Here is a 27,384-nt window from a genome sequence, read left to right as displayed (position 1 = left end):
TGGTACATCATTGGCATTAGAGGCATATTTAGCCCTCCCCTCCTCAGGATACACAGCAATGCACTTCAGACTTCAGTGATTGAATGCCCTGGATAACAATTCCAGAGACTGCTCTGGGAACAACTGACTGACACGCTAGCTCTGTAATAGATAATATATGAAGCTATAAAACACAGGTTGTGCAGACAGTCTGTAACTGGTTCTCACTGGACACTTGGTTTGCTAGCATGTAAGAATTAAGATAATTACTTTGCTTCTTTCACAATATAATACTCCCTATTAGGAACCTGATCTTGGAGTGAATCACACAGAATGACACCACTGTTTCCAAACCAAGTAAATGGAAAAGAAAATCCATCGTTCAACTGCAGGTATGAAGTGGAAGCTGTTGTTGGGAGTGTCTGCGCTGCTTCAGTACTTGTGGACACTGACAAAATTAATTTGATTTAAGACGATAGGAAGATGATGTATTCATGAATTAAATTACACATACATTCAGTGCATCAAGAACATTTTCCATAACTAAGCATAATGACATTTCTGTAAGTGGGCAATATTCCACCAAGCCAGTGCCTCCCCACCCGAATGGAAGCTACACACCCAGAAAGCCAAGCTCTATTAAGCTAACCTAGTCTCAGATCATATCTCTGAACTGGACAACTGCAAGATGTTTTCAGACTTTTGCTATCCATCCAATCAAAGAACGCATTTAGTACGTGATGAACTAACTTAGTTCCTTTCATGGTAGACGCAATCCTCAAGAAATACAAAAAGCAAGGCCAAGAGAAGCCAAGCCACTTCATAAAAAAGTAAAATCAGACTTTAAAAAAAAAATTAAATACCACCATGTGCTTTACCTGTATCTTCTCAAAAAATAAATGCTTCAGCTTTTCTTTTCACTTGCACCAAAGACACAAAAGAGCAGGAAATCAACTCAAATAGTTTTTTATGAACAAATCTGTCACTGTGACATAATCCTGACCTAGGATGCTTTTTAAAAATCAAACATATCCAATATACTGATTTAAAGTAATACACTCACTCCTATATAGTCAATGTTTTCATACAACTGTAGCCTCTCTACAAGTAGAAACAATGGCCTTCAAGACAGAACAACACCTTTAAACCTCCCCTGCTAAAGGATGAAGTGTTTAGAATGAAAGATTTAAATACCCAGTGAAATAGCAGATGCCCAGAAAAACAGAAAGTTACTTTGTTTATCATCTACAAGTCAATAATTACTATCAGAAGTTCCTGGTTTTCAAGTTCTAACACTTGGAGCACAAGACCAGATTTCCTTACAGGTACAAGTCAAATAGAGGAGTGCTTTTCAAACCACAGGAAAAATACTCTCTCAATAAACTTCATAAGACCTTTTTATTCTGATGAAATTTCTGAAAAGCAGATGGAAAACAAGATGTCCCATATCTTTCCCTGACGAAAATGCCACCCCAATCCAAAGTCATGTGAAGCCATCTATCCTTTTCACAATATCTGTAAGATCTGGAGGAAGCTGGCTCTTTTACTGACTGAAGTTATGTTCACAGTATTTATGAGATTAAAAGAGGGCTTGTGCACACAAAAATCAGGATTCACATCTTCTCTGAAGAACATTAGCGCCCATGACAAAGCACAATAGACCATTAGCTACAAAAGATGGGGAGGATATAGTATGCTACTAATGAAAGCATTTGAGAACATCAATGTCACTGAAGTGCATTTATATCTATTTCAATCATCTACTATTCTCTGCCTAATTTTCTATGACAGTTAAATAATCTGGACAGAAAATAAGAGATGCTTAGAAGAGGAAAATGTTGGATCTATTTCCAGGATTTTTTTTTCTTTTTCTCTGAAGCTGCAGCAAAGGACATATTTTACTAGCAGACAGAGCAGCTGAGCCTCCAACAAGAAGTAACTGAGGTTCTTCAGCTCCTCCAAGCTCCTGAATGGCATGCGGAATTTACAAAGCCTCACAACACGCAACTGTTACTCCAGCTGGCAACTACCTTTGCCTATTAAAATATAACACACTAAGGCAGGGCAGTTAGTTCAACAAGAAGTGCAAAGTCCTGCACCTGGAGAACAATCACCTCATGCACTGGTATGTGCTGGGGGCTGACCTGGGGGTCCTGGTGGACCTGGTGAACATGAGCCATAAACATCCCTTGCTGCAAAGAAAGCTAATGGTATCCTGGCTTGCATCGGACAAAGCATTGCCAGCAGGTGGAGGGAGGTGATCCTTCTCCTCTACTCAGCACTGGTGAGGCCACACCTGGAGTCCTGCGTCCAGTTCTGGGTTCCCCAGTACAAGAGACACACAGACATACCGGAGAGTCCAACGAACCGCCATAAAGATGATGAAGGGACTGGAGCATCTCTTCTATGAGAAAAGGCTGAGAAAGCTGGGACTGTTCAGCCTGGAGAAGGCTTGCACGGTATCTCATCAACGTGTATAAATACTTCAAGGGAGAGTGCAAAGAGGACGCAGCCAGGCTCTTTTCACTGGTGCCGAGCAACAGAACCAGAGGCAGAGGGCACAAACTGAAACACAGGAGGTTTCATCTGAACATCAGGAAACGCTCTTTTACTGTGAGGGTGACTGAGCACTGGCAATTGGCTCTGCATGGCCCTGTCTGAGCAGCAGGCTTGGATCAGATGACCTCCAGAGGTCCCTTTCAATCGCAGCCAAGCTGTGATTCTGTGACATTAGCTGATTCCCCACATAAACAGAATACATCACCTTGCTCCAACAAATAGGTCAATGGTCTTACTGAGCTATTTATGGCATTTAAATGATTATAAAAATATATTATAGAGGTAACAAAGCGGCAACACTGATGGCTTAGTAAAGACCATAAGAAGCATGTGATGAAAAAAAGAACCACCTGGAAAAAAAACCCGAAAAGCTGAGGAGTGTGTGTGTGTGTATATATATAATTATAAGGATAGCCAAATGCTTTAAAACCCAATGTCCTTGGGTGGAAGAGGTCTTAATTGCTTATCAGGCAGTTTACCTGGGCAGTATCACGTCAGTATTTAAGCATACAAAATCTAACTAAATGCTGCTGTGTAAAGCTTAACATAGAAATAATTTGTTTTTGTGGAAAAACTCTTGCTATTTTTAGCCACTGACCCAGAAATACATTTTTTGCTAGCGTTCTAACAAATCAGCTATTGAGCTGAATGATATGGGGCTTCCAGGGAGGACAATGAAAGATAAATAACCACAGAAAATTCAAACTTTGGAAAACTAAGGTTACTGGATATGCACAAATATGTTGAGTCCATTATGGGGAGAAAGCACAGGCATAGTTGGTGCTAGAAGTCACTTCAGGGTACCTGAGCAAATACACATTCTGCGAAGGCTGCTTTTGACTGCTTGTTCCAGTTGCATTTCCCTTAAGGGAAAAAAAAAACCTAACAATGGAGCAGAGTGGGGGAATGGTAAGCCTGTATGATAGAGTACAGGCACACCAAACCACCTCTCGAAAACTAGAAGGTACGTTTTACATCTTTACCTTAGGGTAAGATGTAAACATAATTGTACTACTTCCAGAAAATCTCTTTAAAGTTTACTGAGAAATTTCTGTATGGTGTAGATATACCCATCAAATCTGAATGGATGAGTTGCTGCCATGGAAAAATGTGCTGGTTTTAGAGAGACGAGGGTGGAAATTCAATGCTATGGTTTGGCAAAGATGACATTCCTTTCTGTCCAAAATTGAAGACACTCCCTCTCAAGTACTAGCCAAGCGCCTGGGGCAATTTAGAAACAACAATTCCATTGACCTCCAAAATGGCAGAAAGTATAAAACTTAAAAGGAATTGTCCAACCTTCCTCAGCTACAGATTTTTATAACTACTGCAGCTGCACACTGGATTTGAGGCTGTTTATTTTACCCTGGGTAAAAAGTTCAACTCCATTTGACTCCTTTAAAAAAAGAAAAAGAATACTAACTGGAAAGTATGGATAACCAAAGCCAGAGAGGAACTGCTTTCTTCAGGAAGAACATCTCTAGTTTCCCAGTCCTCAGCATGCTTCTCTGCACCTCTATCTACTGCTAGATATTGCTTTTATTTAACAACCAAGTAGACCTTTCCAATGCTTGTTCTCAGTAAGAGTCTGAGCCCTGCTTACACTAGCAAGTTGTGAAGTGGAACAACACAGTAAACGCAGATGACCGAGGCATTTGTTACCAGAATGTACTCCTATGTGAGCTAAAATGCTACGGCAGACAGATCCAGGAAGATTTGCATTGACTGCATTAAGCAGGTTTGTCACCTCGTGCAAAACCCAACTGTCCTGAGGATGAGCACCACTGATGACCATTCTTCATCTTTCTCTATGCCACTTCACTGAGCTTGGTCTGTCCCAGTACAGATAAATCTTAGAGTGCTTATTCATTTACCCATGCTTCAACATCCCTGTTCTTCTTGACCAGAAAAAAAAATATTAAAAAAAATTACGGCATTGGTAATCACACTGATAGATGACATTAATTGCATCAAGCAACTGCTACCATTACTTTCGCCTCTAGTCTAAGAGAAAAACTAGAACTGCCACCTCCGTGACCAACAAGCAATTTCAAGAATTTTCTAGTGTAAAATACAGCATTAGTCATAAGATAATTACTGTTCTTACTTGATATGAACTATATCATCCTGTAAAACCCCATTCCAAAACCACTGGTAACCTCATGACATCCTTTTAACAAGCTACTGACCCATTTAATGTATGCCAACTTCCCTTTATTATTCTGATACCTCAATATGGCAACCCAACTTCAAATAAAAGGTGCAGAAATCCTAAGAATCGCTTCACAATTTGAAATACTATTGAAGGTAGAGTTCTTCCCTTCCCAAATCTTAAGATATAAAGTACAAAGAAGAGTTACAGAAAAATGAGACACTGAGAAGCTCCATTTCAGTCTTAAAGACATTACTAACTACATATTCAACATTTTAAAGGGACAGGATGAGGAAAGCAATCCAAAGGAAGTGGCACCAGACAGGATGCAGAATTTCCCTTTGCAAAGCCCCCAAGGATATGTTTTGGTTTTGCAATATAAATCCCCAAACCATAATGGTTGTTGTTTTGGACTGCCTGCCTGCAGCAAGCAGCTAATGCCCTCAGAACTTCTTAAGGATACCATAGAATGAAAGGAGAACAGCATCCTAATACAACTCAGGGCAAGAAATGCAGCAAGGCTGTTGATTAACTACAGGTCAAAATTAGCAGCTAGAAACAAGACATCAGCAATTATCTTATAAATGCTGAAAGACCAGAAGCAACTGAGGTAGCACTAACTTCGCCCTCCACAGATGCAGACTGACAGGTATAGGGACCTAACGGTTGAAGAGGAAAGGGTAAAGGAAAGCAAGTCTTCAGACATCTTTACTCTGCAGCTTGTCCTATACTTACAGCTTTTTCTGAAAATACTTAAAAAAATCTTCACAGGAAGTTGTGAACCAAATGTCGAGAGGCAAATCTCTCTTGCTCAAATTCTGTCATGCTAAGCTGGAACACACAAATACTTGAAACAGCACATGACCCACAGCACACCACATGCATTTGGATGCAAGCAGTGATCTGGGGTCTGCTTCTTTCTGTTTATCCTCTCTCTCAGCTACATAATGCGAGTGTGGCTTCCAGAACATGCTGCAGAAGAACAAGATATGCACACTGGAACAGAATAATAAAATAACAATAGTTTGATTTTATTTGTCAAGAGACAAATGAAATCATATTGTCTTACTTACTGCTCATAACTGAATGTTTCAGAGCTATTACGATACTGCTGTGGTAGGCAGTGCTGAGTGTTTCATCAGTGGTGGGCTAGAAAACATGGAACTCGGGACTCAGTTTGGAAACAGGAAAGACAGAAATAAAAATTCAGCTTGCTGCCTGCTCATTTGACTGACGCACAAAGATCTGACGTAGCTTCTGATTCAGAAGCTGTGCCTGCTGTGCCCCTCCTAGCAATAAATTGCCTTACATACATGGATAAGCAGTCTAATCAAATAAGGATTTAAAGCAGGATGTGGTCAAAGGAACTACTGATTTCTCTTAAAGCCTACCATTGGTCTCTGAGCTTTTGTACTTATTAAATAGTATATGAGATTTATCAGAAGGAAAATGTGAGTACAGATACCTAGGTAAACAAATAAACTGCTCGCCTACAGTTTGCAAATAAGTATCTCTTCTCAGACTTTTTTGTGCTATGCTCCTATTCATGGGGCAGTGCTGGTGAGAAATACCACTTAAGACCAAGTACTGCATCTGCTGCTGCCAAGTGGCCTGGTTTGTAGCACATTTGCATCACTGCCCCTCGAGGAATCATTTGCAGCCAGAATGTTACATGGTCTTCTACACAAATAGCCTGCTTACGGTTTCCATGCTTTGTGGTAACAGTCATGGTCAGACAGAGCTCTTTCTGCAACTTGTAACACTGATACTTTTTCCCCTGCCCCAGTAAGAGACAGCCAGCAGTATCTTGCTTACGCACGTGTAATTTCCTGCTACAATACACGCCTGTCACCCTAACGGGGCATTTGCTTGCACATTACACACTGGTCAAATGTTCAGCAGAAAAATCCTCCCTTCAGCTAAGCGCTGCTTGCTACCCTTTGGAGTACTGTGGGTCTTCCCATGTATCTATATACTCAAACCAAGACACCTTCTATTTAAGCCAACGGACATCAACTGGTGATGAACACTCGCAGATAAGGACTACAACTCTTAAATGTTACCCTAACTTCCTTCCACAATCTCTGCTGGAGTTCTGAAAATAACCAAAAGTTTTAAAAAGCTGCTTTCAGTGTAGAAGCTGGATTTCGTATTTTGGATTCCACACCCTAAAACTATGGCTGTAAACCTGCCTTTTGAGGCAGGAACTTCAAACATATCCTGTATTTTAAAGGAACTCCGAACATCCAACTGCTGGATTGTGATTCATCTGATCACCAAGCATTAACTCAAATGATTGTTGAAGAAAACATTCTCTTATGCAGCTGCTATGCCCCAGGAATAACTCTAGATTCTATTTCATAAAATTAAAATTCATTGCTCAGCATAAAGACTTAAAAAATAACAGACAGAAATTAGAAGTGTGCACCTTATCTTCAAGCACATACTTTCCAATGACAGACCACCACCTGTTTCTCACAGATGAACCTTCGGTAGCAAACTCTCAGGAAGACGTAAGGGAAATTCTAATGTGTTTCTAGTTCAGTTTCTAAAAAAATTAAAATAATTAAATACCAACACCCGAGATTCAAATTTGTCACAGCTAATAATCGAGAAACTGCAAAATAGGGCATAATATTTCTAGCAATGAGAAAATCTAGTAAAAACCAGCACCTTATTAGATATAAGAGGAATTAAATCCACAGTACCAATTCACAGAAAACTAGATCTCATTTATTTTGCTGTTCACAGAACTACTTGTTCAATTTAGGGAAAAACTATCTTTGCCAGAGCTGTGTCTTCTAAAGCAAAGATTATTCATTCCTCAATGTGAAAACTGTTCATGAAGAACTCTCTGCAGCAAAGCAAGGAACTAGAAACCAAAAGTATAATGAACAAAAACCCTGAACTAAAACAATAGTCATCCAACTTGCATCCCAGCCTAACAGAAGAACTATTTCCAACTATGCTTCCTTACATGTAATTTATTATTCAGATACTCTGTATGTGACATGTTCTTATCTAGGTTATTTTTCACCTTTTCCACTGACTCAGACTTTCTAAGTCAATGGTTCTAACAAAAGGTATTTAATGAAACTTGTCTTTTTAATGAGAGTTGCAATATTTCTTGGGAATGTTACAATGTGCAATTTTATTACTATTTTACTTCATGGCTGCTGCAGCTGCAGTAGGTTTCCTTTTCCATGGGTTTACGAAGAGTACAGAGACTAAGAAATGCAATAATTTCAGAATGGAATTTGAAACAGACTGATCCGTGCTCAAAGCTAGGATACTGTCTCCTTTAACAGATGGGAATGATCTCACCAAACTTTCATTAAAAGCAGCATGTGAAACCAAGTATACAGCCAATGTTACCACAAGAAGAATGTTGATACTGAAAGAGAATAGGCTTTCTTCTGATTACTGGAAAGTATTTTAGCTAGTATAGCCCAGATCTGATAGTGATTTTTTTAATTTTTGCTGCCTGGTAACTCCCAGTATGAGAACTTACTTCTCATTGCTTTAAACTCTGCAAGGCTTTGAAGAGTTTTTAGTACACCCAAAACCACAAAAAAAAAAAACCAAGGTAGGGAAAAAGTACTCAAGAAACTATGATAGACTTTTCCTTTGAGATATCTTAGCTTCTCTCATCTTATTAGGAAATAATATCCTACTAATTTTACATTCTTTTTTTCCCCCTAAAAATTAATATTACATTTGAGATTAGGAGTCAGATTTTTGTAAACCACCTAGCAGTTAATAGACTTTTGCTCCCATGTCACTTCAAAGCCTCTGAAATTCCCTCCGCTTAGGAGGAAGAAGAAAATTTAGAAGAATGTCCTCCTCACCAAGAAGCATTAACATTACCAAGAACAGAAGAAATTGAAACTTCAAGCAAAAAAACCAAGGGAATGGTAGTGGTGCAGAAAGAAAACAAACTGAGCGTCTTGGAGGACTAACCCTATCGGCATGTCCTTTGCTACAGAAATGATATGCTTTCAAATGATCAATAAAGTGTGGGGGGCTTCTTTCCCCCAAATGGCTATCTACAACTACAGACTGAGACTGTTGATTATGCCTTGTAATTGGGGAGCAGAACACGTGGTGAAGGATAATTACTAATTCTGCTATCTTTTTGTTTCCTCCCAACCCCTTCTTCAATTTCCTGATCTCATTGCCAGCACTCTCAAGCTACCTCACAAGTAAATGCACATCTCCTTCCTAATCTGTGCTTTGGGCAAATGAATCCGCCACTACTCCCTATCCAAACCCTTCACATGTCCTAAATGCATCCTAATCCTACTGCAATGGCATGCCTCCCTGTCTTGTGTTTTAAAGAAATCAATAATTTATTTAGTCAGCTGAAACTGGTTATTTGTGAAACTAATCCATTAACTGCCATTTGGCAGAGTATTACATCTTGCAAAAAAAGCTGTTCCAAAGACAGTGATTGTCCCATCTCCAGCCTTTGCATTCAACCATGTATTATTTTTCTTAAAGAAGTACATTAGGATTACGATGTCTAGAGCTGTGGCTGTATCTGAAATTAATATAGGCTGAGTTGCCTTGCTACAACACCACAGCTCACAGCGAAGTCCAAGTGCTGTGGATGGAGATCTCTCTGTTGTAGTAATGCCACAGCCAGAAGCAGGAACCTAAACCGGAGGAAAGACCATTCCCCCTCACAGCTATTTGCTGTGACAGCACTCGAGGAAGATGCAAACATGGGACTGTTGCTGTCTGACTGATCTGCAGCTCAGCCTATGCACTGGAAAAACAGTGAAAACAGGAGATACTCATCTGACCAACTAACCAAGAACTAAATGCATGACCATAAGATACTGCCAAGCCGAACATAGCAACTTCTAGTTGATACTTAAAACTCTTCTCGAATGATTGGGTCTGCAACTAATTTTTTAGCTGGGGGATTTCCAAAATATCTATAGCAAATAATGTAAATACTCACCAGGTATATTAAATATTCAAACCTTGGAAGGATTTGCTAAATCTCATTGTCAATAGCTGCATTGCTAAAGCATGAGGGCTCCAAATGTAAATTAATGTACTTCAGGGAAGACATTTGCAACCATGTGACGATGTCACTGCACGGGTTATACGGGCTTTGTCTTCCAAGTATTCATTAATTTAATTTATATTTTAAGAACTTTGGCAAGGTTACGCTCCTATTTTTCAGCTCGGACAGCGTATTGATAGGAGAAGTAAGATGCTGTATTTTAGCTTTTGGTGAAAATGTCTCATCACAGAAATAGTTCCCTTTTTCTACATTAACAGTTTGCATACCGACTTCATCCTGGATCTCCTCTGCCACAGCAGGCACGTTGTAGAGGAAGGAGAGAGACTGGTTCATGCGTTCATATATCACACGTAGATGTGTCATAACCTATGGAAATAAAAGCATTTTAAGGAGGGGAATACTACTTTTAATTTGACACCACAAATGTTATAGGTTATAGAGAGCAAGACGGTTTTCACTTGTGTTAGGTTTAAGACTTCAGCATGCTCTGCGTACTGAAACTGTCAAATCCATTGCAAAAATTCACGTCTCCCACAGCTGCTACAAAAATAGTGTTCTAGAAGCTCTTCCATAGCAACTACCTGAAATCCCGTGGGAATGCAGAAATTTAAAGCAGGAGTTTACATTTGCTGTGGGGCAGAGCATATACCCAAGCAGCTATTGTGGCAGAAACCCACAGCCTCATTTACCTTTTGACAACATTTACCTTTGCCCATACCTGTAAGTTTTTACATAACACACAAACCAAGTGAGGCGCAACGATCGCTGCATCAAAACGTTTCAGCTGTTAGGGTTTTTTTTTCCCTTATTCTAATATTGCAAAAGAAATAGCGCTCTCTAGAATAAAAACCTTCAATTTTCTTGGTAAAAACATCTGCAAGCATTGTCAGCTGAAAACAAAAATATTTCCACTCAGATGCGTTACTGCATTGTCTCATGCGATTACAGCGCTATTGCCTCAGGTTCATGCACACTGCTATGAGTTGAGTCACGACATCCCATGATATATGCCTCCCCCAGGGTACTCTCCACAAGTATCACCTCTCTTCAACAGAAAGGGAAATTGAGGTGCATCTTAAAAGACTTAGAAAACTGACAGGGCAATTAGGTGCTAAAAGGAAAATGGGCTGCAGATAGCAATTTTAATGAAACAACAGTAGATTTCTTCAAATCCAAATACATTATTTATGCTTCTGAACAAAACAATGTTTTCCATTTTCCACTGAAAAAAATTTCACAAACAGATCTTCCAGCCCACATTCCTCCAATCTTCTGACCAATTCAAGAAGCAAAGGTACTATAGAAATACTCATTCCTATGACAATATACAAGAAGTACAGTGAATTGTTTAGTATCTAAATGTCAGTTTCCATTTTTCACCTGTGCTGCCACACAACCTGTATTCTGCAAAATTTCGCTGGTTTTTGTTATTAAATAATCCAGTGGTTTAGAAATTAAAAAGTCATGTTGGATGCAAAAGGACATGCTTTAGTGTTTAAGACAAAGTAAAGACAACCATCACTGCAGAAGACTGTTAAAACTGCACATTTCTAACCCTAGTAATTTCAAGACAGAATGATCTCAATGTACAAGTCTGACTGGAAGAGATGTTTGAGAAATCTAATACGTAAATTGTGCCATTCAGGGAGGTATATGGTTTTGATTTGGCTTTTAGTGATGCCAGCCAGTTCAGAAACTGTGGAAAAACAGTGCTTCCTCTTGTAACCTGCAGAGGGAACAGCAGCAGAATCTGCAGATTACAGCACACTTTTTACAGCTTATCCATTGTGCCTACAATTTTAATTGACATTTGGAAAGCCAGCTACAACTTCAATATTGTTTTTTCTTGCTTTCTCATCCTCCACGATATACAAAGCCAACATGAAAGTTGTTCCAAAACATACATATTGAGGACTGGAGTAGCATTCAGCAGTTACAATGCTATGGACTACAGTGCCTATTTTGAATGAACATGTTAAACTTGAGGGCATCACAGCAATCACATTTATAGACACAAGTACCTCTGCAACGACTATAGAAAGGCTGGTTGCAGTCAGATGGCTGCACTGCTTCTGGTTCTGCCACTCAGCTGAGGGAAGCGTAACTACGTGTAGTCACTAAATCTATTACTGACATTTTCCCAGAGGTATTATTTACAAAAGCAGTAATAAAGGCTCTGGGCATTAACGTCTTGGAGGGCTCCTCAGGAAATGCCCACGACTGACCACACTGTCTAGATAGACAGAAACCCCGTTTTCCACTTCGTAGAAGACAAATTAAACCCACCCTATTCCTACACCGCTTTGCCTTAATCTTCTGCCAGAAAGCAGATTATTTTTTCTTGCATGCAAAGCTGTCCACAGAAAGGAGTCAGGTATTTTTTTAAAAAACAGGTTGACAGAAACTTCACAACAGTTATGAAAAAATACAACACCATTAACCCTCAGCGGGGATTACCTGAGATCTGATTTGGGCAGCTTTCTTCGGGTCTACCATGCGGACATGTTCAAAGTGTTTGAGAGTATGCTGTCTGTCTTTCTGCTCAGCACGCACATACTTCTTCAGCATGTTGAATACGTGACGAGGCTACAGGGAAGAAATAGGGAAAAAAAGAATCAGTTCAGAACACCACATGTTTTATTTCCTTGCACTGGAGACATATCCCAAACTAAAAGCACTTGGCCAGTCAGTGCCTGCAGCTGTCTTCTGAAGGCAGGTCTGACTGCTATCAGCAACATCCACTCACCCAACCTATTTGGTAGGAGGCACCTCTAAATAGTAGTTGTAGGTAGCAGATAAGGTCCCTGGGGAGGGTGTTCAGATTTCCTCCCTGACCATAGGGGGGAGTTTGGTTGAGTTTTCTTATCTAACTGCTCTACTATTGGCCCAACAAGACAGCAAGTGCCATCTTAGCCTGCTAGTTCACAGACACCCAACATCAATTTCTTTTGGGCTTTGTTTCCATTCTCCCCATCAGACTCTGCTTCTCCTCTCCCCCAACTCAGGAAGCCCCCATGATACAAAATCTCCATTTTGCAACATTCACCGCCACCAGGAAAATCCCCCCAGATCACCCCCCAAACCGTGGACTCCTTCTGATTCCCGACTCCAACAGGAACATTACAAAGATTCCCAATATACACTCTACTATGCTGAATAATCAACCAGTACCAACATCTGTCAACTACAGTTAAACTTTAGCAAGAAAAAAGATTACACATGGTGAATTTATCAACAGTAAACAATGTACACATTCAGATTCACATCAAAAAGTAACCTGCCTAACAGCTGCACAGACCATGTGAATGAAAGCACTACTCTATCTAGGCCAAGGAAGAATCATCAGGCAGCAAAACGTAAAAATAAAATCAATAAATCAATAAATAGAATTCAGGATGCTCCCGTCTTGTCACTACTGCTGTGCCACCAGGGAGAAAAGAAAGAAGAAAGGAATCAGGAAGGGAATGAGCTCAGCTACAGAAAGTACACATCCAGAATTCACAACTGACTAAAAAGCCGTAAGAAAACAGGGTCACCTATGTGGTTCTTCTGAAGGTACTCAGCTTGGGTGCCTGATTTTATAAAAATCTCAGTCTATGTCTATACTGCAGGTGATTTTAATTAGTAAAACCTACTACATACATGCCTTAAGGCACATAACTGAATACAAACAAAGGAAAGGTCTGTACCTGAAGGGAACATGAAAACATACACACACTGGTGATAGAGCAGCGAAGACTAAGAAACACTTATTTCTACATACCCTCCTATTCTGTACAATAATACGGTTCCAAAACAGGGAAGTGTTCTCTAGCATTTGGCTAAGACATCCATTTTTAACTCAGTGTTCATGATGGATTCTGGAAATCCTGACCCCGCCACAAAGCTGCTGTGCTTTTGTGCACCCCACCTGAAGCTGCCAAGCAGTGAAAAGCGTGATGCTGAGCCAGGTGAGAAGAAAGGGAAAGGTGACCTTATTGTGCAGCAGATTAAAGAACGAGCAGAAGAGGTGAACAGCTGCTCTGGGCACTGGCAGGGACACAGGAAACAGGGTGGGGAAGTGACAACGTGAGCGTCAGAGGCTCCATGCACAGCTTTCCAAAGCAGGAAGAACCGTGGGTGAAGTGGAAGTTTTAAGACTTAGATTCAAAGACAAATATAGAGCCTAAACTAATTTAACATTTAAACGAGAGATGAATACTAAGCTATGGAGCTCAAACATTTCAGAATCTCTTCAGTTTAAGAGAAGCAACAGATTTAAAAACGTCTGAGGAAAGTAAACCAAAGGTTATTTGAAGAAGATCTGTCAGACAGAAATAGATGTGAAGCCATTGCCTGCCAGAGGATTAAACTTAGTGGCTCCAGGACTGAAGATTCAGTCATGAGGAAAACAACCCCAAGCCCCCAAAGCCAAGCACCCTGGGATGAAGCTGCAAGAAACTGTGGACAAATACTGGAAAGTAAGTAATCCTCACAGCACTGCAATAATGGCCAATGCCAATGGTAAGCTTTACAGGAACAAAGGCTAGAATACCACGAAGTTTAATAATAAGAAAATTTTGAAGATAGACAATGTCATTACCTTTCCTGACAAGTTAGCTTTCCATTACCCCAAGACACATCAAGACAGCAGGTTAGGGCAGACTAGAGAGGAAAGGATTAATTTCTATTTCTTCAAGAGATGTTCCAATTTAAGTGTCATGTCTAACACCGGAAGGGTACAGTTTTTGTTTTCCCTAAGTGTATTTGTATACACTGCAATACGTCAATGAAACTTTTACATTAAGAGTCTCAAGTAGATTTGTTAATAGGATAGCAATATTGAAAATACCTGTCAAATGCCACTAACAGAAGTTATCACTTGGGCAAACTGGCAGCCCACCTTCTGTGCCTTTTCTAACATTGAGGAATGTCCTAAACTTATGACTATAAAGGAGAAATGGATATACATGCCTCTAGCATGCCTGGTCAAGAAATCTCCCTGTGATGGCAGCAGAAAACCATAATTCAAGTTTCAGACAATGCAGAAAGAATATTAAATGCAAGGTGTTTCCTTATAGGGGCAGAGACTTTGCTTTTTCTCAAGCAAAAAATATCCCCAAACCTACCACTAATAACTCACTGCATACAGGTATACAAGCCTAGAGAGAGTTTCAGTGTTTTGTTTTTAAAACTAGCCATATGCACGTTTTAACCCTCATGGTAACTATTGATCTAGTGATCTCACACTGCCTAAAAGCTTGTGACATTACTCTAACAGCAAATGATTCAAAGCTAAAAATCCTTGTGAAGCACCCAGTCACCTGCCCAAGGCCCTCCCGGTCAGCAAGGCACCGTGCTGCGCACAAGTTCCTAGGCTGGATGCAGGCACCTACGGAAACGACAGGATTCCCTGAACATCAACACCTAAGATATGTATGTACCCAGGCTCTCCTGAAGTGGAAGCTGAAATGGGTTAGAAGTCCTAGCACATAGACTTGTTATCACTAAAAATTTCTTTATTGTTACCCTTAGGAATCATGCTCTGCCTCAGCCGTTAAGGTAATATAGCGGGTTCATTTCCGCACTGATCAAAAAAACCAAACCCAAAGGTGGCGGTATCCCTGAACGTTTGCGGTATGCTAGATCAGCTCTGCTTCCTCGCTGGAAGTCCCAGCCACACTGAATCAGGTCCAACCTCCGACTTTCCTAAGAACTCTGCAATGCTACTGCTGCTGGCCCTAGGGCTGTGGCCGAAGGTGAAGCTGTCAGAGCTGGTGACGGCAATGACAACTCTCCACCGGGCAAGCACAGGGTGAGGGAAGGCTCCACAGGCTTAGGACATGCAGTCAGACCCTGTCTGAAGCCGGTGTATCCACAGCTGTCAGTTACATCCACCCTAGGCAGGAACCTTCAGATTAAGTTATAATTTGCTGAAAATTGCACCGCTTTCATTTAAGTTTCCAAAATCAGCTAAATTAAGCTCCCAAGGCCTCAGCTCTGACACTGCCTATGGCAGAACGGCTGACACATCCCAGGGCCCGCTTGGCACTTCTTGCCAAACTTCATTAAAAAAATGCTGGGTTTAGCTCTTGAAATCTGCTGCATGTTCTGCCAGGGAAAACTCAGTGCGTTCAGGTCTGTAGTCACCTTAACAAAATACATGTTGCAGAGCAACAACCTTGTGTCGGCCACCAGAGGCTACCTAAGCCTCATGAAATAATTCCACTATTTTCAGTTGTATGTGCAGGTTTTGTTGGCTTGGTTATTTTGGTCTTCCTCTGAAAGCGACCAGAATACTTCCAACATGACTTCTGTTATCCCCATGTTTTCAGTTACCCTGGCTGACGCTGCTGGGGACTGTCATTTAGCCAGCATCAAGACCAGCCAGTGACTTCCTAAGCAACAGGATCCAGCACCAAATTCAGAATGCGTATTATTTCATTACCAGTGCCGTTTAGTTAGGAATAATATTGGCTAGAGAGTACTCCAAAACCCTGGACTGGCTGGCAAGAAGCTTAAATTCACAGTCTTACGGCACACACTCATGACTCAGGCAAATGCAGAAAAAAAAAGACACAAACGCTTCTAACAAGGTGCACAGCCGGCAATGCAGGGTGAAGCAGTGTGAATGCTACCACGACACGCTCTTCCCGACTGCTTCAAGCACACACTGTCAAGCCACTTGCTTCCACGAAACTCACTCCAAAGCTCCCCCTTCTCAGCAGATTCAAACACCCGTTTTTTATCTAAAACTAAGCACAGATCGATTGCAGCCCTCTCACAAGCTGCTGTGACAGGCCAACAGCTGTACTCATGTCTGTGGGTATTTCAGTTGTCAGTTTAAAATCCTGTTTATGCTGGAGAACATTGTTAAAATATTATTTAATGTAGTTTTCATGAGTATGTTTGGACTTGCACGTATTCAATATATTTGGTACAAAGTAGACAGGTTCACAGACTACGTATGTGGTCTATACCGACTGCCTAGGTTGACAATGCACCATTACAAGCTAATTTTCTACCAAAACCTGTAGAGAATATGCCTTGTCTTTATTTGGAAGACTATTATTTCTGAGAAAGAAAAATAAATAAATAAATAGGTAATAAAAAGTGTGTGTGTGTACATATGCCCCAGGGCAGGTTTAAGGACCTGTACTGCAACCAGCCCCCTGGTTTGATAGTTCACCCAGGCAGTCCTGACAGCTGGTTATCAGGTTTCCCGCTGTACAACACACAAACTCGAATGAAGCAGAAAATGCTGATGGCTCCTTGGCTACCTGGTGCTGAGTTCCAGACCCGCTGACTGTAATCCAGTGCCTTTATTTCAGGTGGCATCAGCACCGAGATAAGGTCACCCCCTTAAAGGAATCATATATGAGATCTAAAATGCCCCCTAAAATGGCTTCTAGCAAGTAATATATATAATGACACACAGAGAGACATTAATATAAATATGAATATCTGTGCATGAAGATGCCCCCCATGAACTCCACATTGATCCCAGTCTACTATTTCAGATTATAAGGGAGTAATGAAATTGCATTTTCACTGAGCTTGAAAAATGGAAACATCAAACGCAGTTTGGATTGCTAAAATGTAACTTATACTCTCCTCTCCTCATGGAAATCTGAAGTACTTACTACAGAGAAACACCACAAAAATCACATTAAAGTACTTCTAAGTATTTCAAATACAGCTTCCCATCTCTATGCCATGAAAATTCCACAGGAAATTCTGAGCTGGCTTATAATTTTGATCAAAATTCTCTCTGCATCAGAGAGGAAGGTTTCACAATGCTGTATTGTGCTATTTAATCTTGCTTTCAGAGAAAAATCAATCACCAGTCCTTTCTGATTACTGCTTTTGAGATGTGCAACAATTGCTTCTTTTCATTCACCCAGGAATACCTTGTGTACCATACTAGGTATATATTTTACCTGCTGTTATGAACTTGCAGGTCATGTTTCACACAGTAGTAGCAGCTCATTTTAGGAGCATTCAGGAAAGGTTGGCTAGGATAAATGCAAGACTTTTACTTATGGGTGAGGCACAACTAAACCCTCATCCAGCTACCATTCGTGTGGAGCTAAAAGATGCCTTCTCCTAATTTCTGCTAATTTATAAGAGAACACGTTACCCCACGCATCACAAATAAATGGCTATAATGGTGCTCAAAACTTCCCTTTGCCTACCATCTCATGGACTTTTCCTGAGGCAGAATAAAATGAAACCAGTATTTGATTCTATCTCATTATTTGCTTTTCAGGATTTGAACTTACTCAACTTTGATAAATTAAGACAAATTTTGTTTCTGCTTACTCTTTTAAAACTTTGCAATTTAGATATAATGAACCTGCCAGGGTTTTGCAGAACATAATACCTGTTTGGAATGGCCTCTTCCGTCTTTTGTTCACAAAACCCATATAAAAAGCCTACTGGCAAGCCTAGGTGTATGACTATACCATCTGCTCAAGCCCACAGACTGGGAGTTTGGTTTTATTCACATAAAAGTTTCAGAAGCTGCTAGAAAATGGAGACAGGCGACCATGTTTCTTGAAGTCTGACTTAGTTTAAAAGCTGAGCTGAAATCCATGCTACTTCAAAAAAACCCTACAGAATGAAGTGTATGTGAGAAATTCCACAGCTGTACGTTTAGGGCTTTGGAGGAGCAGAGCTAAAGGGTGGAGTATTACAGCTGGACTGCTCTTTCCTGCTGCACAGGAGAATTTTTATCACTAGCGCAGCAGCAACGCTTTGGCCTGCCTCCAACTGCGTATTTCCACAGTAATCTGGCTGGACTCAGGAAAGGCTTCAAGATTCCCGAACGCAGAGGCACTGAGTAAGGGCCCCTGTGCAGATCCCTCTTCCATGTCCTCACAGCCAAACTCAGCTAGTTTCAGCCCACACTGCACTCCCTCTGTACCAACAGACACTGCTCCCATAGCACAAAGGTACCAGGGCAATTTCTGAAGGCAACAAGAAAAAAAAAATGGCAAAAAAATTCAACTGGATTAATGTACATGCTAGGGTTGATCTTAATGATCCTGCTCTGTTCAGCAATAACTTCTATTTCAGTAAAGTAGTGCCAAATTAGAAGACAAGCATTTTAAACTGATTTTAATGATTATATGCTCACTTTATGTGCAAAGTAAAGAGGTTAATTAATTACCTTTCAAAGTTTTCCTGTATGTTTCCTTGCTCTGAAACCCTTTATTTCACCACTAGGATCTGGATTTCTTTTCTGCTTCTCTTTGCCCCCTGCCACTGGCCTCCCACAGAGAATACGCCTCACTTACCAACAAAGATTAAACAGAGAGACATAAATCCAGCAAAACTTGACATGCACGTGAAAGAGGGAATATAAGCAAATTATAGAATCACGTCTGCTCACGGAGAATGATGGGTTTGAATTCCTCTATTTAATTTGCAAAATGAAGGGGAAAATTTCCAACTGTTTTAAAAAATAGAGGCATATTGGTTCCAGCTGCCACTAATCCTCCTTTTCTGTAGTAAGGCCATCAAGCAGGATGAAACAATACAGTGTTTTGACACTGGAAACTGAACAGCTGCACCCCATTTTCAAAGGCAACAAAGTATAGCAGTGCAGTTAAGCTGCATCAGGAATCAGGGATAAGGATCAAAGCTTCTGGGCAGCCTTCATGACAGTGCTTCTGAGAACAGAACAACAGTACAAATATTTGGTTTTGCCTAAATTTATTTTCTAGTAGACCGTGAATGATGGAATTTCATCTCTGTACACTCCTTGCCTCCCTTCCTGCCCTGAGTGGTACTCTGAAGCATGCCTTTGACACTGGCACTGGGCAATCATCTGCATAACCTGTGAAAAAACCCTGCATTTAAAGTTTTTGGTCCAGTACAGAAGCTACTCACATAAAGGATTCCCAGACTTTTCTAGTTTTAGGTAGAACGGCACCGAAAACAGCTGATTTTCTAGGCATGTATAAGAATGTAATGACTACCCTAGTAGCCCAGACCAAATGTTCCCCTAGTCCTGTATCTTGCTATCCTACAAGGAAAGCCTCCTCCAAAGGAGCATGTACATTATGATACTTCTCACACAGCCTTCCAGCTTCCCCCTGGTCCACAGCTCTGGGACCTTCTGAGCCCTGAGGAAGTTTTTCTTTGGCTCCCCTGAAGAGCCCACTGCTTGAACACAAGCGTCACACAATTTGTACACATACAGAACAGGAGTTTCCCAGTGGAACAGGATTTCGTCACTCATGGAGAACTGTGTGCCACATCCATCATCAGTCTGATGACACCGGCAGTGCCAGACTCACTGTACTCCTATGATAACTGATCTGCAGGCAAAGACTGGTCATGGACTTCTAGACATCCAGGAGTAAAATGAAATCCTGTGCTGCTTCAAGTGGTCTGCCAGAAGTAAAAAAAAATCTTGGGAAATGTTCAAATTTAAGTACAAGGCAATACGCCCAAGCGATTAAACAGCACATCGAAAATATTTTTTGCACACACATATATCAGTAAGTCTATCTATACATACCAGACTTACGGTAACTTTCCTAGCTGAGTGCAGAAGACATGCACTTCAATAAAAAAGCCTAATTTATTTTTCAATTTAAACCCAAACTCTGTCCTTACAACTTTAGAGAAAGAAACCAGCACTTTAAATATTCAAAATCTACTTTTGTAATAAACATACTAATAGCAAACCACATAATTTGAAGCTGGCTGGGGAAGTGGGTTCTTAAAAATACTTTGAGAACTCCAGAAAAACCTGCCTTTTTGTAAGATGACTTAAGTCAACAGTAAGGTTATGACTTATTCTCCCAATGACAACACAATTGCATCAAATGTACTTTTAGTTTACTAGGAAACCCACAGAGAGAAATATAGCCAGGGCATCAGAGCTGAATTTTCCATTAATGCCATTTTCTCTTTGGCTAGACAGTCTTGGTTTGGATTCACAGTGTATTCAGATTTCTGGCTCCATACCCTGCAAAGCAGTTAGTGGACTGGATTCATTCATTAGCCTGTTCAGTTATCATCAATCACTCCTCAGGTTTCACCCTCCATTTCATGACAAAACCAGACAAATCCTCCTGCTGAATTCAAGGTCAGTTTTTTCATGTGCTTTGGCACACACTTGACCAGCAGCTCAGAGGCACATGTATGAACTGTCAGTAACTATGGTGCACACAACCAAAAAATGATGAGGCAAGGACAATACAATCAACAAGACTGGGAAAGGAACTGTTTAAAGACATTGCTCTTTCAGCTGTTCACCCTCATTAGTTTTGAGATGAGTCCCCATCTGGTAGCATTTTCAGCTGATGTTACCTCCATGCTTGATGCTTGCTGTTTTCAGAATGATTAGCTTTTTTAGGGATGCTATATAGGATGCACTTCAGACTTCTAACAGTACCTTCAGAACTTACATCTACTGGAGTCATGTATCAAACGGTCTTCTCTGACACAGCCTTTCAAGCCTGATGCTCTCCCACCGACACAGTAAACATCTTATTAATTCAAATGTCCTGGGACTGACTACAAGAAACCCAAACATAAAATGCAGTTTTTTCTGGACTCAAATCAGTGTTAGCATTTTTGCCCCTTAGTGTTCTGCAGCTGAAGTTCACTTTTTTTTTTTTTTTTTTTTTGGCAGCGGATATCTCTGCATTCCACAAATCCGAAAGGTTGCTCCCTTGTGCTAGGAATGAAGTTGCACATTGCTCTAGAGACCATTCTGCTGTTCAGTGTGGTTCCCATCTTCACCTTCCACAACCTCAGATACCTGCAGAACCAAGCTGCCAGCTTGATCCACACACAACTTGAAATCAAATAATCTTTCTGGGATACTTTCAGACAGGATTATACTTGCATGAGGCTCAGCTCAACTTCGCAGCAACAGCTGACTGGCTAAAGCCAAATGTGAAATTGTATCTCAGGTCAACTAGCCAAAACCACACTGCAAGAGTACAAATGTGATCTGCAGCGAGTCTTTGCACTCACCTCACTCTCAGTTCTGCACCACAGACTCCAGTTTCCTAAAGGAAACTGCATCCCAGCCTGTAACTTACCGGCAATGCGTCCAAGCTCTTCACTATACTCACCATAGCCAGGGTTTACAATATGCATCTTGCACTTTAAACAGACAACATCCTCTACCAATTTAATACAGACTAACTTCATTTTCCACAAATTACTATGTTGCAAAATACAGATTAACTCCTCCTACAACTACTCTAAAGTCACTCCATAACAATTTTACCTAAGTAAAAGATTTTCCTTTTACTTGGCACACACAGTAAAAACAAGAGAGTTTTGCACCATTGAGTGGAGAACAAAATTTGGTGATCATGAAGAACTAAGACCATGATCACTTCCATGCTTACTGAATATGCAGGTTTCTCTGCAGAAGGAAATCCACTTAAAACATGTAATTTTAGCAGGTTAGCCATATTGATATAATTTCCTGTGAGGACAAATCCAGGATCTAACGGCTACCTCTTACACTGCTGACCCCAAAGTCTTTTAGTAATGTAATGTTTTTTCCATCTAGGAAGTGTTCAAGAGGCGAGAAGTATATAAAACATTTGACTGTCTTCCCGCAGTGTTTGTGCAGATTCCCTTCTTCTGGAGGTCACAGACCAGTTATTTTGGTATTGAATACAAACATCACAGATATGGAGTCATTAAAAATTCCATTCAATCCACATTCTGAACTTAGTTTTTACACCCACGGATAGCCATCACATCTAACAGAGACAACTTTGCATTGCTAGCATGCTATCTTCACACCATCCACCAATCCTCTCAAGATCCTTCACCAAACATTTCAACAAAGAAAACAGAAAATCACAACCACCCTCATCCTTAAGCTCCATTTTGACACGAAGTATCCTACTCTGCATCACTTGGAGGGATGCTTCATTATCGTTTTGCAGGATCTGTGAATAGCTACAATTTCTGACAACCAAATCACTTCCATATTATTTATTTAAGTATCTTTATGTATGTATGTATCTATCTATAGGTATGTACGGGGAGTGTGTGCTTGTGCCTACATTTATGTACACACAAAGTCTAAACTTTTAATCTTCTAACTAGCTGACTACTGTAGTAGCTTTTGCACAGGGAACACGCTCACTGTTCCATAGCTGGACTGCACCTGGGCACACATTCTTTTTTCCTGGGATGACTACGGTACAGACATTTTGACACAGCTGACAGAGCTTGTGGTATTGCACTTACCCTGGGTGGGACAGTCTGCAGGGCTGTGATATAGTTCTCCAGAGCAATGCGGCGACGGTCATTCAGCATGGCTTCCACCCGTGCCATATGAGTCTCCACCAGCTGTTGTCTTTCATTCGCTGCTTCTTGTTCCAGTGATTCTACTTTCTCCTGGAAATGCTGAAAACAGGAACAGTGAAGACATCTTCAGAGACCAGTGGCCATAAACACCTCTGCCCACAAATCACCAAAATCTCGCCCCATGTCAGTATAGCTTGGCTCCCAGGAACTGGGCACTGAGCACACCTTCCACTGATTTCAAGTGGGAACAGCAGATGCCCTGTATTCCTGAACACCTGGTCATAATTTATTCATCTAACAAAATATTCCTGACATGTTCAGCACTACCACCAGTGAATCCTTCATTTGCCCCCCGAGACAGTGGTTCAGCGCTAAAGAATTGTGCCTAGAGACGGGAGGAGTTCACAAGCACATGTCCCCTGCCATCAGGAACCATCGATGTGACTGCAACAAGCAAATTACATTGAGGGGGTGAGGGTATTCCAACCTGATCAGAGTCACCATTTCTTATAAACTGGCCACCAGGAAGAAAAACTGAGCCAAACTTATTCCAATGAAGGAAAAGACTGACTGGGTAAAATGTACTGAGAGCAAAGCTGTGCAATCTAATACGCAAAGCAATCTGGTTCTGAACTTTACCTTTTTACAGTTCTGCATCGAAAACGTTCCAGCAGTACTGAATAATACCGGCACAGTGGGATTCAATGAGTGTCTGGCTCATCAGAATTTTTGAATTATAGTATAATTTTGGATAAAATGATTTTTGGCTGAGGATTTATTTCAGATAAAACCGATGGTGATTCCTTCCTTAAATCACATTTTTCCATCTCTGCTTTGAGCTTTTATTAGTTGATCGTGGCCTAGATTTTGAAAGGGGCCCATGGGAACTGAGTTTTCAGTTCTTATGGAAGGCAAATCTACGTTCAATCAAAATTCTACCCCTCCATGAAGTCATGAGCAATGTCCTGCACAGCTGTTCCAGGGACTGGCTGCAAAGTACAGAGATACCCAGCAGACACTAAGAGCTGGAAACGAAAATAGCAACAGCAAGAGCAGAGAATAACATTAATCCCCACAGACGTAGGTTTTAAAACTTATTACACCCAGCATCCTTGTATTTCATCTGTGGTCCCAGTTAGTTAAGGTTGTGGCTGCATTTTCCTTTACCTGGATAACAGCTTTCTTGTCAGCCTTCGGCAAGTTCTTTGCTTGGCGTTCTGCCTCTTCCCACTCTCTCATGACCTAACGAACAAAACAAGGAGCATGACTTTTGTACTCTCCTCTCGTCTCAGGGCTTAGCAAGAACCAAGCACTGCAGCTCCCACAGTCATCTTTTTATATTCCTCTCTTCCTCTTATCTCTATTAAAAAAAGCAGTTACAACATTTAACAAAGGTAGGATCCTGTCATCAAATTAAACAGAAACAGTACTTCTTTGTCTGAACATCATGCTAACCTCTCACAACTCCACTGTGAAGCAACACAGCCATTAACCAGCCCTCAAGTGACAGAGGTGGAGGTCTCTGTGGGTGAAAACACCAACCTCTTTTCATCTCAAACAGAAAGGAAACTGCTTCCATCTATTTTATGCCCTTGGTCAAAATGAGTGAATTCCAACTTGTTCTAATTGATGCTTCTTTTGGTACCACAAAAATGTTTAGATGTATTCGGACTACACTGCTGGCCTTCGAGTAGGACAGATCAAGAATTACATGCAATTTGTACTATTTTATCCAGAAATAGGTGTCCAACACATCAAGTACAGAATGTATTTATATCTCAAGTATGATGCTGACAGAAAAATGATGTAGGAGAACTTTCAGTACCATTCCTTTCAGCAACATGAGAGGCTACCTCCTCCTGTAACAAAGGGCAGCATTTCAATAGTCAGGGAATGAGCTACTCTTTAACTTGCTGTCGTAACATCTGAAACCTTCTTGTGTCTTTACTTAGGGACTTTATTCATTCCACACCGAGACAGCAATCTCCTCTGATATCACATTTTATGCAGGAACAATTGCTCTCATCAAATGCAGTACACACAAGTGACTTGTTTAGTTGCAGGATTAGTACAATGTCCTAAGAAAACAGAAGAAACCTAGAAGAAATTACTCAAAATGTGAATTTCCTTTCTTACCTTTCTCATACACTTCCATATTACTTAATAGAAAACATGCCCTTTCTAAAGGGGATTTTAGAAAAGCTCAGAGTCTGCATGCATGACTGAAATTTTACCAAGACCAATACCAAAGGCAGGACAAATTAGACCTGCTGTGTCTCATGTCTGAAAGTTGAGCCTCCACCACTCAGATCCTAACTCAGGCTCCCCAGATTTCCTATATGCTGGACACTGCTAATGAGGCTCCTTGATGGACAGACTGTAGAGCACTGGTGGTGCCTCAAGGTACCTGGCTGAGCCTGTGACTTTAAAAAAAAAAAATCAACAAACCAAACCTGGGATCAAAGGAGACTTTTACAAGTCCCAGTCCTAAAAATGTAATACCCCCTCAGTTCTATACATGGTTGTAGACCCTAACGATTAACTAGCCTGCGGACACCTGCACTCAAGACTGACTCAATGTATGGGATTTTGTTGTCAAGCAGTCATCTTCCTTTTGACCCAAAGCCTGGGAATGTGTTTCAAGACACCAATGAACCTGTCATAGTAAAAACAGATCAACTTAGTATCAATGAAATTATCTATCTGTAAGAGATTTTGGCCTCAGTAACAGCCCAAGAGAGTGGAAACATGTATTTTGGGAAGTTAATGTGGTGCTGAAAACTTTGAAGTGGGAAACTGCTTTGTCTGCTTCTGGGTTTCAGCAGGGGTATGGTTACACAGCAGTTGTAAACACCTGAAGTCAAGTACTTTGCAATCACAGTCTTAACCTCACTGTGCTTTTTTACTGGGAACTGTAAGCTGAAACTTAAGTCCCAGGAATTGTACTACAACCTACATAAAGTGGCAGCCTAAAAGTACCTCTTCAGTTTACATTATCTTCTTATCAGACAAATACACATTGGTTTGCAAATTGTAGCCAAGCTCTAAGGAGGCAGGAAACCAAAACTGCAAGGACACATGAAAATTCATCTGCAAGGGGCTGTAGTAGGAGCTGAGGACAGAGAACACAATGCGCAGCGTACCAAAGTTACAGGTTGCCCCACCACCAGCTACCTTCCCCAGTACTTTGGCAGGGGAGATTTTACCACTTCTCTGACAATGCAGGACTAGAGGACACGAACTGACACTACAATTTAGAGCACTGTGATGTGTTCTGGAAAGAAAACAACTTACTAATGCTCAGAGTGCTGCTGCGTATTAAATGCACATTAAGTATTCATCTCTTAATTGGATGCTTAGGTCGTATGACCGTAGTGACCAAGAAAACTACATTCATGTACACAGGCGGTACCTTTCTATAGGCCTGACATGCCACTGGTGCCAGGATGTGAATGTTACACATGACTCAGAAATTATGGCATTAATTCAAGTTATAAACTATGACGATGTGTTCAAGATTGAGCACTGGCCTAGGTTAGCAACTTGATGATTTTCTTCTCCCTCCTCTCCTTTTATGTCTTTAAATCACATCTCTGATATCTTCCTAATACTCTTTCTCACTCTGAATGAGCAGTTGATGGGCTTTCAGAACAGTTTTCTTGCCACCTTTATCCCTCAAACCAACGCTCTGCTAATCCATATGATGAAAACAAGTATTGTGGGTAATGTGATAAGGAGACCTTTGGATAGACCAGGTCTCTCTGCCTGTTTTATTTCTCTAAACCTTTTAAGGCATGGAAGGCAGGATGACAAACTGACAGCCTACACAGCTAGTTGGGAGGGATGTAAATTTCAGAGTTCAGCTCTGGTGCAACAAGAGCGAACAGCCTGTGAAAAAACCCAGAATGACACGGCTGCTTTCACGAACAACATAAAGATTGCTGTGCTTTGAGTGCTGACTTTTGCAACTGAGAAGACTTCAATGGCTGAAAGCATCTCCATGTGTATGCTAACTAACTGAAGATACAGCTATCTATGGGCAGCCATTCTATCACCCAGAGAAAACTTCTCTTCTCACCGAAGGTCATCGCTTTAGAGAATTACGAATGACTAAGAAATATGCTGTAGCACTCCGTAGGAAACCGAAGAGCAAGACAGGGAAGAAACAATCCCCCAGATACGCATGTGTAGAAAAAGGCTGAACTTGGTCTCTATGTGCTAAAAACCCCTATTCTCCTTCTTTGACAACACAGACCTATCAAAGCCATACAGATTTACAGTTCTTCAAGGCCTGGCGGCTTTGTTCAGGGAAAATGACAACTTTGGTTGAGATTTAAGAAGCAAGCCATTTCAAAGTCGAACTTCTTCAGAACTCAGGACT

The 27,384-nt window shown here is 40.8% G+C and overlaps 1 protein-coding gene across 5 annotated transcripts in view; it reads right to left on the bottom strand.

Moving 5' to 3' along the window:
* The window catches only part of LOC119143448 (amyloid beta precursor protein), a 229,077-nt gene that overhangs the window by 39,441 nt on the left and 162,252 nt on the right, over positions 1–27,384 (bottom strand). For all 5 annotated transcript variants that reach the window (XM_037377728.1, XM_037377730.1, XM_037377732.1 and 2 more), the window contains 4 exons: positions 24,171–24,245; positions 22,944–23,102; positions 12,183–12,311; positions 9,992–10,091 (listed from right to left, as the gene is read on the bottom strand). In XM_037377728.1, the coding sequence (XP_037233625.1) occupies positions 9,992–10,091; positions 12,183–12,311; positions 22,944–23,102; positions 24,171–24,245 (463 nt within the window). The remainder of the gene's footprint in view (positions 1–9,991; positions 10,092–12,182; positions 12,312–22,943; positions 23,103–24,170; positions 24,246–27,384) is intronic.

This window comes from Falco rusticolus, chromosome 2 (assembly GCF_015220075.1).
Source record: "Falco rusticolus isolate bFalRus1 chromosome 2, bFalRus1.pri, whole genome shotgun sequence".
NCBI lineage: Eukaryota > Metazoa > Chordata > Aves > Falconiformes > Falconidae > Falco > Falco rusticolus.
The sequence above is the reverse complement of the archived record's forward strand: the minus strand, read 5'-3'. Positions and strand labels throughout refer to the sequence as shown.